At 48.0% G+C, this 19,329-nt stretch overlaps 1 protein-coding gene across 2 annotated transcripts in view; it reads right to left on the reverse strand.

Moving 5' to 3' along the window:
• TTC13 (tetratricopeptide repeat domain 13) overlaps positions 1-19,329 on the reverse strand; it is a 289,788-nt gene that overhangs the window by 87,615 nt on the left and 182,844 nt on the right. For both annotated transcript variants that reach the window (XM_082249950.1, XM_082249949.1), the window contains exon 19: positions 8,285-8,420. In XM_082249950.1, coding sequence (XP_082106076.1) covers positions 8,285-8,420 — 136 coding nt within the window. The remainder of the gene's footprint in view (positions 1-8,284; positions 8,421-19,329) is intronic.

Raw genomic sequence — 19,329 nt, forward strand, 5'->3', positions numbered from 1 at the left:
GTGGCCTTCAGTAGTGTAGGGATCACTGAATCAGAAAGACCTCTATCCTTCAATACCTGACTTTTAATAGCCACGCCGTTAAAGCCAGTGACTGTAAAGCAGGTAAGATCGGTCCTTGAGACAGCAGATCTTCCCTGAGAGGAAGTCTCCAGGGAGCATCGGCGACCAACCTTATCAGGTCTGCGTACCAAGACCAGTAAAGCAAGTCTGGGGCCACCAGAATGACTGGAAAACCACTTTCACTTTTATCCTGCAAAAAAGCCTCGGCAGAAGTTTTAGCGGAGGGAATGCATAAATCAGCCGATACTGACTCCAAGGAGCCACCAGTGCGTCTGTGGCGTCGGCCAGAGGATCCTGGGACTTGCCTACGAACCTCTGAACCTTCTTGTTAAGTTGAGAAGCAAACAGGTCGGCGTCGGGTGTCCCCCACCGGACACACAGGAGATGAAAAACACCTCTGACGACTCAGGTAATCTGCCTGCCAGTTCCCCACACCTGGGATGTGCACAGCAGTGAGGGCTGGAACAAACTTTTCCACCCAATCCAGAATCTCGACCACCAAGACACTCTTGGTGCCCCCATGATGATTGATGTAAGCCACGGCCGTGGAATTGTCCGATTGAATCCAGACCGGACAATCAGACAATTTGTCCAGTGGCTCAGGCAACGCTTTGTCGCTCTGAGCTCCAAAGTATTTTATCAAAAGTTTTGGATTCTTCTACTGTCCAGGAACCCTGGGCGCAGAACTTCCCCAGCACTCCTCCCCACCCAGCCTGACAGGCTGTCTTTCTTGGGTACCACCGTCCAATATAACGGAAGGAAGGACTTGCCCTGGCGTAGTGCTAACGAGTGAAGCCACCATAGAAGAGCAGTCTTTGTGTTGTGTCAAAAGCGTCCTAGGACTTTGGATCTTTGTTCCATTTGACAAGAATTTCCCTTTGTAAGGGTCCCATGTGGAACTGAGCAAACGGAATCAACACCATAAGACCCAAGACCCGCATGCAAGTACGCAGAGAGGACAGATTGCTTGCCAGCAGAAAACGGACCGCCCCCTGCCACTTGTGCAGCTTGTCCAGAGGATGAAAGACCCTCGCCAAAGTGGAATCCAGAGTCAGGCCCAGATAATCTAGTTTTAATGAAGGTATCAGAGCAGATTTTTTTTAAATTTATGTTCCAACCGAACTCTTGTAGAGTCCGTACAGTGATCGTCAAGTTGCCCAACAGGGCTGAATGAGAGTTCGCCCTCAGTAGGGGATCGCCCAGGTATCCCAGTACCGAAATTCCCCGTCAGCACAGTAATGCCAACACCGGAGCCAGCACCGTGGTAAAGACCCTGGGGGCGGAGGCGAGACCAAAGGGTAACACTACAAATTGATAATGCTCCTCCTCTACAGCGAAGTGAAGAAAATGCTGGTGTCTAGCATGTGTATATATGTGTCCTTGATTTCTATAGAAGCCAAAAAGTCTCCTTGGTGTAGAGATGCCACTACCGTTCGAATGGATTCCATTCAAAACTTCTGTACCTTGGTTCACCTTGAGGTACAGATTTGGACGTACTTTGCCTTCTTTTCTGGGCACAGTAAACATAATTGAATAGAGACCCTTAAAGCGTTCCCAAGAGGGAACCGTCACAATCACCCCTTGCTCCTACGTGCCGAAGGCACGAAGGGACCGCCTGTGTGCTGAAAAATAAGGGCCCCGTCTATTACGTGGTGACTCGCCCTTAGCGGATTCCAACAAAGACCCAAATAGGCGGTCCCCCGTAAAGGGGAGATCTGTAGAGCCTTTTTAGAAGTCTGAGCCGCAGACAAGCTTTTTAGCCACACTAAGTGTGGTTACCATTATTGCATTTAGAACAATGCCACTGTCGCGCGACAATTTTGTTATAGTAGGCGGGAAAAGGGAGTACCCGTGCCACCTATAGGGGATCTGCGGGCCCCGAGGGAACCGGTGCCCCTCATGTTAAAATTTTCTGCACAGATACAATCAGTGCATCCACCAGCGCCCTTGCATGTGCAGTAAAAAAGGATCATCCTCACTGCAGAGCACCCGAAGTGCGTGGACGTAGACCCATTAGAGTCGCTATATGCTAAGCTCACCCTGGGAGCATAACAAGCAGGGGAGGTCTCCGACCGCAGTCCCACAAGGAGACACCAGCTTAAGACCATAAAGGACATAGCCCCCTATAAGGGGAAGAGGAGGCCAGCCGTCATGCAGATGCACAGGCAGAGTACACCACACTACAATGTCCCCACGGCCCCCCCCCCCCGGGTTCAAGGGGGGGCACCAGGCAGTCCATCTGCTGCTCTATCACCCTGGTCAGCATCTCAAACCGCCTGGTCAGCAGCTCAGTCTGCCAGCCTCGAGTAGGCCCCAAAGCCGCGGCCTAAAATTGGGGCCCAATCCGATCGCGGGACTGCCGTCAGCCCTATCAGCAGTTCGGACAGCTCAGTTAGGAGCTCGGACAGCCTGACATGGTACTCGGACAGCCTGACATGGTACTCGGACAGCCTGACATGGTACTCGGACAGCTTCACATGGTACCCGGACAGCTGTGAGTAGGCCGCAAGCTGCGGCCTCAATTTTCAGCCCAATCCAGCCACGTGAGGCGCAGAGCCGCGGATGAAAAAAAGCCTATAACCGCTGCAGGGAGCCCAAAAGACATCCCTGCCCCAATCACTAATCCCCAGGGGGCCAGGAACTTGCTCAAAGACCCCTGGTGCCATCCGGACAGCCTAGTCAGCAACAACCGCCTCCATCCCCCCTTAATGGAGCAAGTGACAAAGTCAGCTCCTACCTAAACCCGGGAGGGGGGGGGTCATGGGGCCAAAGGACCACCGTGACTGTTAGAGGGGCTGGGAGAATGGAAGAGAACCCGGGGGTCTGACCATCCCAAGGAGGGGCCCACATCCACCCCGAGATGGCCTGAGGATTGGGGGGGGCAGTATTACTCACCATACCACGGTACCAGGTAGGCGCCACTCCGAACAGTCGACCTCCCACCCGGGCTGGTGGTGCTGCCAGCCAAGGGGTATGCTGGGACTTAGGGCGTTCCAGGTCGATGGCGTCCCAGTGAGACTTATCCACCCGCAGGCTCGTCCCCTCCATCGGGGCACTGTCGTGGCGAGGCCTAGTTCTGGACTATAACCTGCTCGCGGGCCAGGCTGGGAGACCTTAAGGAGCTAGATTATCCAGTGCAAAACCACAGCTGGCTGTTGCTTGTAGTTCCTCTGGATCTTGGTCCTTCAGGAACAAACTTGTGAAAATAAAAAATACAAACACACTTAAATTTCCCTAATAAAAGCTAAGACCGAAGTCCCAGCAGGAAGCTAGGTCTTATTCCCAAATTTAGGCAGAAACAAAGTTATTGCCGATAGCAGAGTGTGTGGAGTTATGCCTGCAGGGACAGCCCTATAGGCGTGGTTAAGCTTTTTTCCTGCCTAGTGCCTAATCCTGATAGGAGGAGCATAACCCATTGGTCTAAAAATGATGGAGCTGCGTCTGTTGAACAATACAGAAATGGTTTATTTCCCACTGTACATTTGTTCCCCATGGTCACACTGTATGTAGGAACATAGCCACCCTTCCTTGCTTCCGAGATGTGCTATGGGAGTTGTAAGACATGATTTCATGAAAAATGGGATTTTGTACGTACCGTAAAAGCCATTTCTCTGACTTCATCAATGGACACAGCGCTCCATAAATCATAACTACTGGGTTATATTGCCCCTCCAGGAGTAAGACTAGGCAGAACAAAAAAATACCTGGCTATGCCCTTGGGCAGTACTCTCAAAAATCCCATTTTCTCTTTCGTGCGACTGACCCAGCGCCCCATAAATCATAACTACTGGGACGTCCAAAGCTAGTGCCAAAAGGGAAATGAGGGGGTGGGGTAAATAACCCAAGGCTAAACATAAGAGCCCTTAACCAGGACACAGGAGCCTTAACCGGGTCACAGAAGCCCCTTCTGAAAAATAAAGGTTTAAAGAAAAACACCCCTCAAGAGGGAACAGCCCCTCTTAACCACTTAAGCCCCGGAGGATTTGGCTGCTAAACGACCAGGGGGTATTTTGCGATTCGGCACTGCGTGACTTTAACGGACAATTGCGCGGTCGTGCGACGCTGTATCTAAACGAATTTGGCGTCCTTTTTTTCCCACAAACAGAGCTTTCTTTTGGTGGTATTTGATCACCTGTGCGATTTTTTGATCATGCGCTATAAACAAAAAAGTGCGTCAATTTAGCAAAAATAACAATATTTTTTACATTTTTTTATATGAAATTCCCCCCAAAAAAAATGTAAAAATCAATTTTTTTAACATTTTCAGCCAATTTGTTTTATGCTACCTATGTTTGGTAAAAAAAAAAAAAAAAAAAAAAAAAAAAAAAAAAAAAAAAAAAAATCGCAAAAAGCGTATTTTGATTGGTTTGCGCAAAAGTTATCGCGTTTACTAACAAAGGGAAATATTTTTGTCATTTTTGTTGTTTTTTTTTAACGCGTAATGGCGGCGATCTGCGATTTCTTTTGCGGTACTGCAACATTGCGGCGGACAGATCAGACCCTTGACTGACATTTTTGACACTTTTGGGGTTACCAGTGACATTTCTACAGTAATCAGTGCTATACATATGCACTGTTACTGTAAAAATACACTGGTAGTGAAGGGGTTAACTTTATTTGAAAGGGAGGGGCTATGTGTGTCCCTAGGGGCGTGCTTTCTACTGTGATTGGCTGTGGCTTCAGATGTATGAAGAGTGATCAACGGTTCTACATAGTAGAACCGTATGATCATCCTTCATACACAGGGGAGAATGACAGGCAGCTTGTTTACACAAGCCGCCTGACTTTCTCCCTCTCCCCCGCCGATCGCAGAGTGACCGGCGGACATTGAAGCCAAAAGAAGCATCCGCAGATGCCAAAATATCTACCTTATAGAATTTTTTGAAGGTATGCACTGACGACCAAGTGGCCGTCTTGAAAACTTGCAATATTGATGCCTGATGACGGAAGGCCCAAGAAGCACTCAACGCCCAAATAGAATGTGCAGTGACAGGGAAAAGTGGAACCTGACCTTTAATGGTACAGGCCTGAGTCACCGTCTGTCCGATACATCCGGAGATGGTAGCCAAAGAAGCGGCCAGCCCTTTTCTTGGTCCGTTCATAACTACAAAAAGCGAGTCTGGCCTCCAAAAAGGACTCATTAGCTGCCAGATACACACGAACCACATGCAAGGAATGCAAAGCAAATTCCTTGGAAAGAGCCGGCTTGGGACACACGGCAGGCAACACAAGTCGTCTTTCAAATGGAAGTCAGAGACAACTTTGGGCAGGAATGAAGGACAGGGACGAAGAACCACTTTATCCCTATGGACCACTAAAAAGGGACTGCAACAGGATAATGCAACTAATTCCGTCACCTTCTGGGATAACGTAGGCAAGGGAATCTCCCGAATATTCTCAAATGAAGGTTTTTTGGAGAACCGAAAGTAATAAATTTAAATCCTATGCCGGCAAGAGACTAAACTGTGCAAACAGAACCGTCTTGAAGGTGGATACCACCAGACTTAGAACCTGTATGCAAAATGGGAGAGAGGGCTATCTGTGTGACAGCAGCAAGTGAATCACAGCCTGTGGTTCCTGAAGTTGGTCCAGAGGAAGGACCCCCCTGGTTAGAATTAGAATCCGAACTAGGTAAAAAAATTCCCTGGACAGGAATATATGAGAGCCTAGGCCCTTACTTCTGACTAGACAGAATAAAACGGATTACCTACAGCAGAGGGGGGGGGGGGGGAGGGTTATATACCAAGCTGAGGCCGACCCATGGGCATAGCCAGGTGTTTTATGTTCTGCCTAGTCCTACTCCAGGAGGAGGCAATATAACCCAGTAGTTATGATTTATGGAGCGCTGTGTCTGTCAAAAGAGAAAATAGATTACAGGGAAATTTGATCGATGTGTATCAATTTTAGGTGAAAAAAATATATATTTTTTAGCCCTGGTTTACACGTTTACTCATGTCACAGCAACTTTGAAAAAGGTTTCTGTACTTATTGTGCGATTTCATGTGCAACTTGAATTGACATCTGTGTCAATGAAGTTGCACTGATCAGAGGCTTCAAAATTGTGCCGAAGTAGCGTGATTTCAAAGCTGCACTGGTGTAAACTAGGGCTTAGTGTCCCTTTAACTGATAGATGAGATAATTTTATTTTGCATTGTTGGCTCTGGTGAGTGATATCAGCACTGAAACTATGTAGGTACCATTGGGAGGGATATCAACCCACCCGAATGGGTCATTTTAATTATCATAATTTCTTGTAGAGGAACCCCTGTTAATCCTTCACGGAACTTGAATTGGAAACATGCTACCCTTGTGCATACATAGGAAAAATTACTATTTATTACTTTAGGATTGCAAGACCAAAATATGCATGAAAAAAAATAAAAAATGGCAGCCACTCTGATCAATATAAATTTTGTAAAAATAGGAAAGGTGAACAAGGGCAGGACAATATACAAATTATAAAAAAAATCCCCAGCACATTCCAGTTAGTCAACACAAAATCTAAATTGAACTATTTCAACAGCTCAGGTTTAAAACCTGTTCACATTTGTAAATAAATAATGTAAATCCAACTAAATTGGAACCACACTACACTAAAGTACCTTGATGCAGCTGTTTTACTTTACATGCATTTCCAAATGCATGCAAAAAAACAAACGTTTTTTTACCTGGGTTGTTAAAGTTTAGTTTTTTTAATGCTGACCAGATGGAATGTGTGAATATAAATAAGAAGACATACAAAGGCCGGGATGTAGAAGACCCATTATGACACATTACGGGTGTAATAAAGCAATATGCAGTTTTTTTCCGACATTAGTTTAATGCTTAAGTGGAATTGCCAGGTTTGCTTTATATGGAAAACTATAACAAATGAAGACACTAAAACACCAGAGAAAGGCAACCTTTAACATTCACAAATAAAAGCGGTTATAAATTTTAAAATCAGGTTATAATGGTTAGAACATACTGTACGATCATTTATCCTGTGAGCTATCCAATTACTTTGCAATTGTATTGAAAACACCAAATCAACTAACCTAAAAAGGTCAGCATGCTCAACTTTGGCATCTATAATGAAAAGCACCTCCAACCAAATGTTTTTTTTGTGGATACAGTTGGGAACGAAAAAAACTTCTTTCAAGATTTTAATGTTGACTGTGTGCCTACTGAAGAAATTTTGCCGAACCTTATGCCCTTTTAATAGCAAGAAATAAGGGGAGCGGTTCTCACCAGGACAGGAAGACAGATAGTAATGAGGACTTAACAGAGGTTCTAACATTTTCTCAATGTACATCCAGAAAACCCAACAACCAAGCACAAGCAAGCAATGTTGTATATATGCATTGTAGTGTACTAAAGAGTACAAAATACCTTTACAATGGGAATCAGACACAACCACTCAACAAACATCTGGCCAAACACAGGTAGGTGCATTACACTGTCTTACACCTGAAGGAAAACGAACATTCTTTGAACAGCAAGTTGAACATTTTGGTCAGAAAAGACAACTGGTTTACAAGAGGCATGAAAGAAGCTACAAAAATGGAACGGTGCCTAAATATTGGGGGGGGGGGGGGGGGGCGTCAATATGATATACTGCCACTTTAATATCTCTACTCCAGCAATTTAAACAATTCACCTTAAGCCACATTAAAGTGAAGGACTAATGCCTGTTGCAGACTTTGTGGCACAAAGATTGGATTGTGTAACTAGAACAGGGTGTTTCTAAAAAGTTTCACAATTTCCATCCTGCTTTTGGGCAATTAACTTTTGCCTTGACACATTCTATGGTGACTGGAGTAATGTGACTGTTTTGGCTACCGATTCTGAGGTACGTTCCTGATACACATTTGAGCTGAAAAAGTAGCTCAGATAGGCTCCTAAACTTTTTCAACATAACAGAAAAAGTCCAATTGAATGTAACTAACTACTACTAACTATACCATATCTGATGTAGCTAGCAGAGGAGAGCAAAAAAAAAAAAAATGAAAAATTCTCCAGGAAGGAACCTACAATGGCCTTTTTTAACTAAAAATGTCAAGAATAATTTTAAAGCAGACCAAAAAAAACATCTTTACGCTAAACAGTAAAAATTGTTTTCTGACTCTGCAAACCTCCTGCGTAGTACCCTACTCAAAATTTGGTAAAATACTAGCTTTTATAATGTGCGTTAAACTTTTTTCCACATAGGCCTGAGGAGCAGACAAATGAATTAAACACTTACTCCCAGCTCTGTAGAAAGCACCAATACTTTTCCCTTAGCAGTGAGATCCTTATAAAGAGATTCTATCTCTGCATGGTACAATTGTGTCCTTTCCTCTGTTGTTTGAGTCTCCACTGAGAACAATATGTTACCAATTCTGAAACAGACAGAACAATAAAAATGTTGTAAAGTGATATTTAAATCTGCTTAAAACATATGTACAATAGTTTTGCAATTCAAAATCAAACGGACTATAAACATACATTATCAGAAATGATTTAGGGAAGATGTCAGAACAAACTATTTGTTTTGATAAAATTTGAATGCCTTAAAATGTTAATTTCTATAGCGCCAAAATATTATGCAGTTCTGTACAAAGCGCACAAAAAAAAATAAAAGTCCCTGCTCCCCAAGAAGCTTATAAGTTAATGTCCAACCCACAGTCATAATGGCACACATACACTCAAGATAAAGTTTTTAATGTTTTTGGATTCATGAATGAAACAAATTCCTGGGAAAAACCCACCACATACAGTATATACTACACTGAATGCAGATAGTATACCTGGTGGGAATACAATCCACAACCCTTGAATCAAAGGGTCACACGGCTTGATTTACTAAAACTGGAGAGTCCAAAATCTGGTGCACCTCTGCATAAAAAAACCCATAGCGTCCATGTTTTAGTGTCAAAGCTTAATTGAACAAGCTGAAGTTAGAAGCTGATTGGCTACCATGCACTGCTGCATCAGATTTTCCACTCTCGGGTGCTAGTAAATCAACACCATAGTGTCAACAGATTTTGTATATTTTTTTTCAAATAAGTAAACTATGATTGTATTACTGCTTTATACTGAAGAGCCATACTATAGGTACCATTGGGCTACACCTAAATGCCTTTAGCTGTAAATAAAGCTTCTCACATACTTGCCATTACATTGTTAAAATATTTTTAAACTGATGTTTTAGACATATTCTTTCCTTTTTATTCTATACTAGTACGACTTTTACAGGCTAACTGCCTGAGCCACACCAAATTAAGTCACATAGTGCATGATAAGGGATGAGTCACTACTCTTACTGATTTACTTAAAGTGGTTGTAAACCCTTACCTATTCCCAGTGAAGTGACTGGCCTTACGTGATAAACAGAGGTGAAACTAAAACCTCCTACATAAGTTGTATTTGTTTATTGCAGCCATTTGACCTGTACATCCTTGAGAAACTCAAGAGATAAAATGAAAGCAGGGGGCAGGGAGCTGCAGTTACACACTCTGCAAGAGCTCTGAGAGCTGATTGGAGGAAAGGGACAACCCCCCTCACAGAGCGCACAGGAACAGAGCTGAGGCTGTCAATCACAGGCAGTGTGCTGGATATACCTCCCCTGTCACCTTTTTAGCTCTTGGCGTCAGGAAAACGTGTCAGATAGGGCAATTATGTTAATAGAGGAACTAGACAGCAGAAAGAAAGGACACAGTGCTTTGGAGAGAGGCAAGTAAACACTAGAGAAATATGTGCTTTGTTCAGATTTCAGGTCTGAAGTTTACAACCACTATAAAGCAAAACTGAAGGAAACCCCCTTTTTTGTAGTTTTAGATAAATTGGAGAGATTAAAAAACACTTGTCAGGTTTTTTTTTTTTTGCTGTGTCTCTGAATCACTCCATTTGTCCCGGTGACCATTAGAACTGAAAAAACAAAAAACAATTTTGGAGTAGTCCTGAGATAAGAGGGAGGAGAAATCTTTCAATGGGGACACTAATTCTAGTGACTACTAGGAATTTCTTTCACATTGGAGGGATTTCTTCCTGCTTCCTGTTGTGAGTATGGGAAAGTGAAGGGAAATCTCCCCAATAGGGAACAGCTGGCGAAGAAATACTGACAGAGGTTTTATCTTGACAGAGGTTACAATACTCCCCTACTCCAGCCAGAGGGAAAAAAAAAAAAAAGGATTTTTGACTTACCGTAAAATCCATTTCTCTGATGTTCATTGACAGACAAAGCTCCTGATAGTCATAACCATTGGGTTATACTGCCCCCTTCAGGAGTAGGACACTAGGCAGAAAAGAATTCTGGCTACATCTATGGGCAGTCCCAGGGGGTATACTCCCTTCTCCCTGCTATTGCCACTCAGTTTTGTTACAAGCAGTGCCAGGAGATTTATAACTCCATAGAGGGGTGGGTTCTGTGTCCGTCAAAGAACATCAGAGAAATGGATTTTATGGTAAGTCAAAAATCCCATTTTCTCTTTCGTTCATTGACAGACTCAGCTCCTGATAGTCATAACCATTGGGACATCCCAAAGCAGTGTTAAACATGAGGGGTGGGAACAAAAAAAAAATCCCAAGGCTAAACATTAGGCAACAGGAGCTCAACCAAAAAACTGGAGCCCACCTGTAAAAAACAACACACCCTCAAAGAGGATCAGGTCCTCTTAAACAGCAGCCTGCAAAACCTTGCAGCCAAAAGAAGCATCTGCAGATGACAACACATCCACAGTATAAAACTTTGTGAAAGTGTGCACCGACAACCAGGTGGCCGCCTTGCAAACCTGCGCCGCTGACGCCTGATGACGGAAAGCCCAGGGGTCACCAAGCGTGCTAGTAGAATGCCCCTTGACAGGGAAAGGAGGAACCTGAGCCCTGATGGAATAGGCCTGAACCACCGTCTGTCTGATACATCTGGAAATGCTTGCAGAGGAAGCGGACAACCCTTTTCGAGGTCCATCTGTAAGCACAAAGACAGTGTCTGACTTCCTGAAAGACTCCGTAGCTGCCAGGTACACCTTAATTGCCCAGACCACATCCAAGGCATTCAAGGCAATTTCCTTTGGATGCTTAGGCCTGGGACACAGGGAAGGCAACACAATGTCTTTATTCAAATTAATGAGACAACCTTTGGAAGGAAGGACAGACGGGCGAAGAACCACCTTATCCCTGTGAATGCAGAGGTAATAGCCACTAAAAAGGCCACCTTCTGGGATAGCGTAAGCAGGGAGTTCTCTTGAATATTTTCAAAGGGAGGCTTCTGTGGGGCTGAAAGCACCAAATTAAGATACCAAGGCGGCAATGGAGCCCACACTAAAAGAACCAAATCTTGGACACCCTGAAGAAAGGTGTGTGTGGCCAAAGGTAGTTAAAAAAAAACCGCCAAAGCAGACATCTGGCCCTTGATGGTGCTCAAGGCCAATTTCTGTTCAACCCCCCATTGAAGGAAGGTCAAGATCCGAGCCACCGAGGAGCGAGGTAGAACCCCAAGAGACTCACACCACGCTAAGTACATCTTCCATGTACGATGGTAGATCTTCCTAGAAGTAGATTTCCTAGCTTTCAAAAGTGTAGGAATCACCGACTTAGATAGACCCCTATCCTTCAGCACCTGGAGTTCAACAGCCAGGCCGTCAAATCCAGCAACTGCAAAGCAGGATGGAAGATTGGTCCTTGGGACAGCAGATCCTCCCTGAGAGGAAGCTGTCAAGGATTGTCGGCGACCAGCTGCACGAGATCGGCATACCAAGCCTGGGGAGGCCAGTCTGGAGCCACTAAGATGACCGGAATCCCTTCTGCCTCGATCCTGCGTAGAAGTCTGGGCAGAAGCTTGAGAGGAGGAAAGGCGTAAATCAGACGATACTGACCCCATGGGGCCACCAGCACATCTGTGGTGTCCGGCAGAGGATTCCTTGACCGAGCCACAAACTTTTGCACCTTTCTGTTGAGCTGAGATTGCCAACAGATCCACCTCGGGGGTGCCCTACTGGAGAGACAGCTGATGAAACAACTCCAGATGAAGGGACCACTCCCCCTGGTCCACCCCGGGAATGTGTATGGTGGGCTGGAACGAACCGTTCTGCCCAGCTTAGAATGCCGGCTATCTCCAGAGCCGCCAGGACACTTCTTGTGCCACCATGGTGATTGACATAAGCCTCAGCCTTGGCATTATCCAACTGAATGCGCACTGGACAACTCTGAAGACGATCCTTCTAAAGAGCCAGACAGTCTGATCTCTCGAAGTTCCAAGACATTGGTCAGGAGTCTGGACTCTTCCAGTGTCCAGATCCCCTGAGCAGAATGCTTGCCGAGGACGCCTCCCCAGCCGGACAGGCTGGCATCCATGGTGACCACTGCCCAATACAAGGGGAGGAAGGATTTTGCCAGCCGATGGACCGGAGAACGAAACCATCATATCAGAGACTTTGTGCCCTGACTTAGCCAGATCTGATTGTCCAGAGTCTGCAGAGTCCACTCGGTTAGAGTTTGTGACACTAGGGCAATGGTGAATACCGGCCTCATTGCCGAACCAGCCAGAGTGTACATAGTGCAAGTCACAGACCCTGACTTTCGGTCAGCAGGATCCTTAAAGGGGGGACTCTTCAACCAGAATCATGGTTGCCTTGTTTAATCTGAAAACTAGAGGGTCCACCACCAGTGGCAAAGTCCACTTCTTAAGAAGGTACTCCTGATAGGGGTAACGCCTAGTAAAGCGCTAAGGGACCCCACGGGGATGCTTTGGTCGTCCCCACACTTTAGCGACAATTCTGTCAAAAAAGACAGGGAAAGGAAAAACCTTTGCTGCTATGGATGGCTTGTGAGGGTCAAAAGGCACCTGCGCCTCCGTCGCAGCTTCAGCTACTTCCTCCATCTTGACACGCACAGATACAATCAGTGCATTCACCAGCGCCTTTCCGTGTGCAGGCGCAGACTTGTAAGAATCATCCTCACTATCAGAGGATTCCAGGTGCATGGTTGCAGACCCAGCAGGGTGACCCACGTGCACGGCGTCCGAATCATATTCAGGATCTGATGAGACAGGGGGAGACAGGGGAAGGCAGGGGGGGGCGCTATTTGCTAGCCCAACGCCCGCAAGCAAACTCCACCCGGGACAGAAGGGACTCCAGGACTGCCATCAGTGCATGGATGGATGGTTGGGACTCGGAGGACCCCACAGCCTCAGAGGGGATCAGATTGGGAAACGTGCTCCAAAGATTCCTCAAGGTCACAAGGGGGATGCCACAAAAAGTGTAAAACACTGCTAGGTGACAACCCCCACCGCGCTGGCAGAACCACCCGGTCGCCAGGCACAAAGCACTAAGCGATCCTCAGCAGAGGGAGAGGACTCCACTAGACTCACCAACTACAGAAACCGCAGCCACCTGCACTACACGCGCGGTGATCAGGAAGTAAAATGATCCAGGAGTGAGCACCAGGGGATGAGGAGGGGCTTCCACCACCAAAATCACCACCCACAGGGCTCCACTGTCATGGCCGCTTTTTTAGCCAGTAAGCTCCCTGCCCCATAACAGCCCCATGGGGGGGGGGGGGGGAAGGATGAGGGACTTGACAAGTGAGGGGGGGGGGGCCTGTAGAAAGGAGTCCAACCGTCCCAAGGAGAGACCCATGTCCACCCCAAACCCTCTAGGGGGAGGGGGGGGGGCAGCTACTCACCATACCAGTAACCAGGCGGGCATCTCTCCAAAACAGAACCCCCTCTCCATCGAAATGGGATGCTGTTGGCCGGGAGGAACGCTGCGACTCAGGCCAAGACCCGGTCATATGCAACCTTGCAAGGCATTTAACTCGCAGGCCAGCCCCCGTCCAGTGGGGCTATGTCGCGGCCGACCGAGCGTGGCCAGACTAGGGACCTAGATTATCCAGCCCGTTGCTCATTCCAAAAGTTGATTGTTGATCTCACAGGAATAATCCAGGTGAAAAATGTTCTATCTAAAAAGAAAAAAAATTGCAAGGAACAGAGATCCCAGCAGGGAACTAGGTACTTACTCCTGACTAGGCAGAAAAAATAAACTGAGTGGCTATAGTAGAGTGGGAGTATACCTCCTGGGACTGCCTATGGATGTAGGCAGAATTCTTTTCTGCCTAGTGTACTACTCCTGTAGGGGGCAGTATAACCCAATGGTTATGACTATCAAGATCTGCGTCCGTCAGTGAACGAAAGAGAAAAATAGAATTTTTTTAAAGAACTTACCGTAAAATTCTTTTCTCTGAGTCCTCCGACAGTCGCAGCCCACTCATACAGTCTTCACTTATGGGTATTGACCACTTATCCACAGGAGTAAACAAGGCAGAAGACTTTGTTAGAAACATTGACAAAAAGCTTTGCATAGAAACACCTATAGGGGGCTGTCCCTCTGGTCCCATACCCCCCTGCTAGCAGCATTCCCAATTCAGTTTGGTAGCAAGCAGTAGATAGTCCATGGACCCCAAAAAGAGGGGCGGGGGGCAGCGACTGTCAGAGGACTCCGAGAAAATAATTTTACGGTAAGTTCTTACAAAAAATTATATTTTCTCTTACGTCCTCTGACAGTCGCCGCCCACTCATACAGTCTTCACTTATGGGACGTCCCAAAGCAGTGTAGACATGAGGGGTGGGAAACGCAACCGTCTCAAAGGCAACGCAGCATCAAGATCTGAGAAAAGAACCTTATCTGAACCAGAAAGGTTACACACTGGGTAACAGGAAAGCTCAACAGAACAAACCCAGGAAAGCAAATGACCAAGGGGGAAAAACCCCCAACAGGAGGGGACAGGCTAAAAACGACATGTCTCCCTTAAGGCACTGCCGAACTTTGCGGCCAAAGGAGGCATCTGCCGATGCCAAAACATCAAGTTTGTAAAATTTTGTAAAGGTGTGCACGGACGACCAGGTCGCCGCTTTGCACACCTGGGACACCGACGCCTGATGGCGGAAGGCCCAAGACGCACTCACTGCTCTGGTAGAGTGCACCGTGACAGGGAAGGGCGGAACCCGTTCCCTAAGCGAATAAGCCTGTACGATCGTCTGTCTGATCCATTTAGAAATGGTTGTCACAGACGCAGCCATACCCTTCCGAGGTTCCTCAGGAAGGACAAAAAGAGAATCCGACTTTCTGAAGGATTCGGTAGACGAAAGGTAAACCCTGATCGCCCTGACAACATCCAAAGAATGGAAGGCAAACTCCTAAGATGCTTAGGATTCGCACACAGCGAAAGTAAGACAATGTCCCCATTGAGCTGGAATTCAGACACCACCTTCGGAAGGAAGGATTGATGAGGTCGCACGACCACCTTATCCCTATGAACAACCAGGTAGGGGGAGCGGCAAGATAGGGCCGCCAACTACGACACTCTGCGAGCAGATGTGATCGCCACCAGAAAGGCGACTTTTCGTGATAGCGCCGGCAGAGGAATCTCCCAGGTGTTCTCAAAGGGAGGACGTTGCAAAACGGACAGAGCTAAATTCAAGTCCCAAGGGGGTAAGGGCGCCCTCCGAGGGGGGCCAGATGACGTACCCCTTAAATAAAAGTGCGGATCAAGGAATTTGAGGCCAAGGGGCGCTGGAAAAGAATGGCCAGCGCAGATAACTGACCCTTAATAGTGGTCAGCGCAAGACGTTGGTCCACACCGGATTGCAGGAAGGCTTACACCCTCGCCACCGAAAAGGAGCGAGGATGGGAACCCTGCGATTCGCACCAGGCGAAGTAAGCCTTCCAGGTACGATAATAAATCTTACCGGACGAGGCCTTCCTAGCCTTAAGCAAGGTAGGAATGACCGCCGACGAGAGACCCCGTTCTCTCAAGAAATGGCTTTCAACAGCCACGCCGTCAAAGCCAGCGTCTGTAAAGCAGGATGTTAGATCGGCCCCTGAGACAGCAGATCGTCTCGTAAGGGGAGCCGCCAGGGAGGCTCGAAGCCCATTTGCATGATGTCCGCGTACCAAGACCGGCGGCCACCAGGATCACCAACCTCGGTTCCGAGACCAACCTGCGAAGGGACCGTGACAACAACTGGATCGAGGGAAGGCATAAATCAGGTGATACTGATTCCAAGGCACCACCAGCGCTTCTGAGGCGGCTGCCAGAGGATCGCGTGTTCTTACTCTTACCGCGAACCTTCCCACCTTGTTGTTTAGACGAGACACGAACAGATCCATGTCCGGGGATCCCCATTGCGCACACAGCATCTGAAACACCTACGGGTGTTGGGACCATTCCCCCTGGTCCAGGGACTGGCGACTCGAAAGCACCGAGACCCGCATCTCGGCCCAAGACAGAATCTCGGCCACTTCCTTGGCTGCCCGGGCACTCCTGGTGCCCCCTTGGTGATTGATGTACGCCACCGCAGTGGTGTTGTCCGTCTGCACACGCACAGGGTGACCCTGAAGACGATCCGACCAACGGAGCAAACAGTTTGATCGCTCTCCGTTCCAACACATTTATCGGCAGAGAGGATTCCTCCTCCGACCAAGTGCCCTGGGCAGACAAATTGCCCAGAACACCACCCCAGCCCGACAGGCTGGAATCGGTGGTGATCACTGTCCATAACAACGGCCGGAAGGATTTCCCGTCCGTCAGAGCCGGAGGCCGGAGCCACCACAGAAGATCCGTTCTGACTTGAGGGCTCAAAGAGATCCTTCTTTCCAAGGAAAGAGGATGCCTGTCCCACCTGGCCAGAATCTCCGCTTGCAAAAATCGTGTGTGGAATTGCGCAAATGGTATCGCCTCAACCCCAGGGACCGCATGCAGGTCCTGAGCGACGAGGAGTTCTTGTCCCTGAGGGACCTGACCTAGTTCTGTAGAGTCCGTTGTTTATCCTCCGGCAGGAAGACCTTTGCTTGGGCGGAGTCCAGAACCATCCCCAGATAAGGAAGTCGAACAGAAGGAGACAATGTCGACTTCTGAAAATTGATGGTCCACTCGAACTCCTGAAGCATCTGAACCGTGGTTGACAGATCGCGCAACAGAGTGGCACTGGAATTCGACCTTAATAGGAGATCGTCCACATACCCCAGGATTGCAATCCCCTGCGCCCGCAACAGAGCCAGGACCGGATCCAATGATAGTGCTCCTCCGCGATTGCGAATTGGAGGAACCTTTGATGATCCTCAAAACTGGGGATGTGTAAATACTCATGCTTGAGGTCGATGGAAGCCAGGAAATCTCCTGGGCTCAGGGAGGCCACCACCGATCGAATGGATTCCGTGCGGAACTTTTGAACCCGCACAAAGCGGTTCAGAAACTTTAAGTCCAGAATTGGACGCACTTTGCCCTCCTTTCTGGGCACCGTGAACAGATTCGAGTAAAAACCCCAAAATCTGTCCCGATGTGGCACCGGGACGATCACCCCCTGGGCGAGGAGATCCTGAATCGCCCGTTGGAGATCTTGGAAACGATCTGGGGTCAAATGAAGATTTGAGGGAAAGAATCTGTCTGCTGGGCGTGATCGAAATTCGATCTTGTACCCCGACCGAATGAGTTCCTGAACCCACCTGTCCTGAATTTTGGCCAGCCAAGGTTCGGGAAAACAGTGCAGACGTCCCCCCACCCCTGAAACGGGTGAGGGCGCCCCATCGGGTTGAGGCGGACTGGGTCACCGTGTTAGAGTGGGCGGCTTTTGACTTGCCCGCCCAAGGCTTCTTCTGGCCACCAGAGGACTTGAAGGATTTGCCCTTGTCTTGTGACTTAAAGGCACGAAAGGACCCCTGGTTAGGTTTAAAAGGAAGGGCCCCGCTTACCGCGGAAAAACTTAACCTTGGACACCTGGGGCAGCAGCGTGCTTTTACCCCCAGTGACCCCCTTAACCAACTCGTCCAGGGAGTCCCCAAAAAGGTGATTCCCTGCATAAGGGATGTCAGATACCGTCTTCCTGGAAGTCTGATCAGCCGACCAGCTTTTCAACCACACAATGCAACGTATTATCCCTGCGACTGCAGATAAGCGTGAGACTAAAGGGGCCTCATCCAAGGCAGCGTCATACAGGTATAAAACAGCCTGAATAATTTAGTCCACCATCTCCAGAGTAGCAGGAGGGGCGGAATCAGCCACAAGGGTGCGCCTGAGCACCTTAGTCAACTCCACCACAGCCTGAGAGACCATAACTGAGGCGAACACGGGTTTCAGCAAGGAACCCGCCACCATATAGGAGTGGCGGGTAAGAGATTCCACCCGTCTATGCGCCGGGTCCCTAAACACCAGAGAATCCTCCGTGGGCAGTGGGCATCAGAGTGGCCTTGTTTAACCTGGATACCGTGTGGTCCACCTTCGGGGCCACAGACCTGCGCAACTCCGGAGAAGCAAAAGGATAACGGTACTGGAACCGCTTAGACACCACAAAATTGCGCTTTAAATTGCGCCATTTCTCGTTCATTGTTTTGTGAAACTCAGTGGGACAGGGAAAAACCTGAACCAACTTCTGGGTCCTGCGGGTCCCAAAGGAAGACCGCTTACCCGGCGGGTGGGGCTCATCCTCCAAATGTAGCGTATCTTTAACAGAACTAATGAGCGCAGACATCGCAGCGCGTTCCATGGCCGACCCGGAGGGGGAATCCTCCCCCTCCTCCACCTCCCCTTCCGACTGAGACCCCTCAGGGGGTACACTGTCCATGGCAACCATAGCTAGCTCTGAATCAGAAGATTGAGAAAGCCTGGGCCTTTTCTTAGAAGCCCACTCAGACATCAACAAATTCACTTTAGACGCTAAAGTCGCAAGTGCAGCAGTAAGGGAGCCCATTGCAGAGGATTCAGGAGTACCTGAACCCTCCCCCAGAGCTGGGGGGAATTAGCTGTCCTGGGACTCCATAAAAACACACTTAGAAATTTTATGGTGCTGGCCCTTTAAATCAGAAGTTCCCACTGCAAAGCATCGCAATTAGGCAGCCTGTGCTACTAAACACTGAAAACTAATATAACTGCCAGCAAGGATATTTTCCCAGAAAAACAGCAGAAAAGCCCCCCAGAAGTGTCCCCACATGGTACTGTGACAAAGCAAAATGGTTGCCAATGTAAGTCTATGGGGAGGCTCTGGGAAAATGGCCGCCGAGCACATGGGAACAAACATTGCCACACTAAAGATGGCGCCCGAAAGGGCGCCAATTCACTACAGGGAAAAAAGGCTGCTGCCCACACATGAAGCCGAACAGCCTGCCCACACCCAAAATGGCGGCCCGTGGTTTTTTACACCGATGCGGCCCCCACACACGTCTGTACCCCAACGTTGCACAAGCACTACCAAGGGACCCCCGCAAACCCCCCACACCGCGGCATGACCGCAATAAGGCCCCCGCAGGGACCAGGAGGGAC

The sequence above is a fragment of the Pelophylax lessonae genome, assembly GCF_965119305.1.
Source record: "Pelophylax lessonae genome assembly, chromosome: 3".
Classification (NCBI taxonomy): Eukaryota; Metazoa; Chordata; class Amphibia; order Anura; family Ranidae; genus Pelophylax; species Pelophylax lessonae.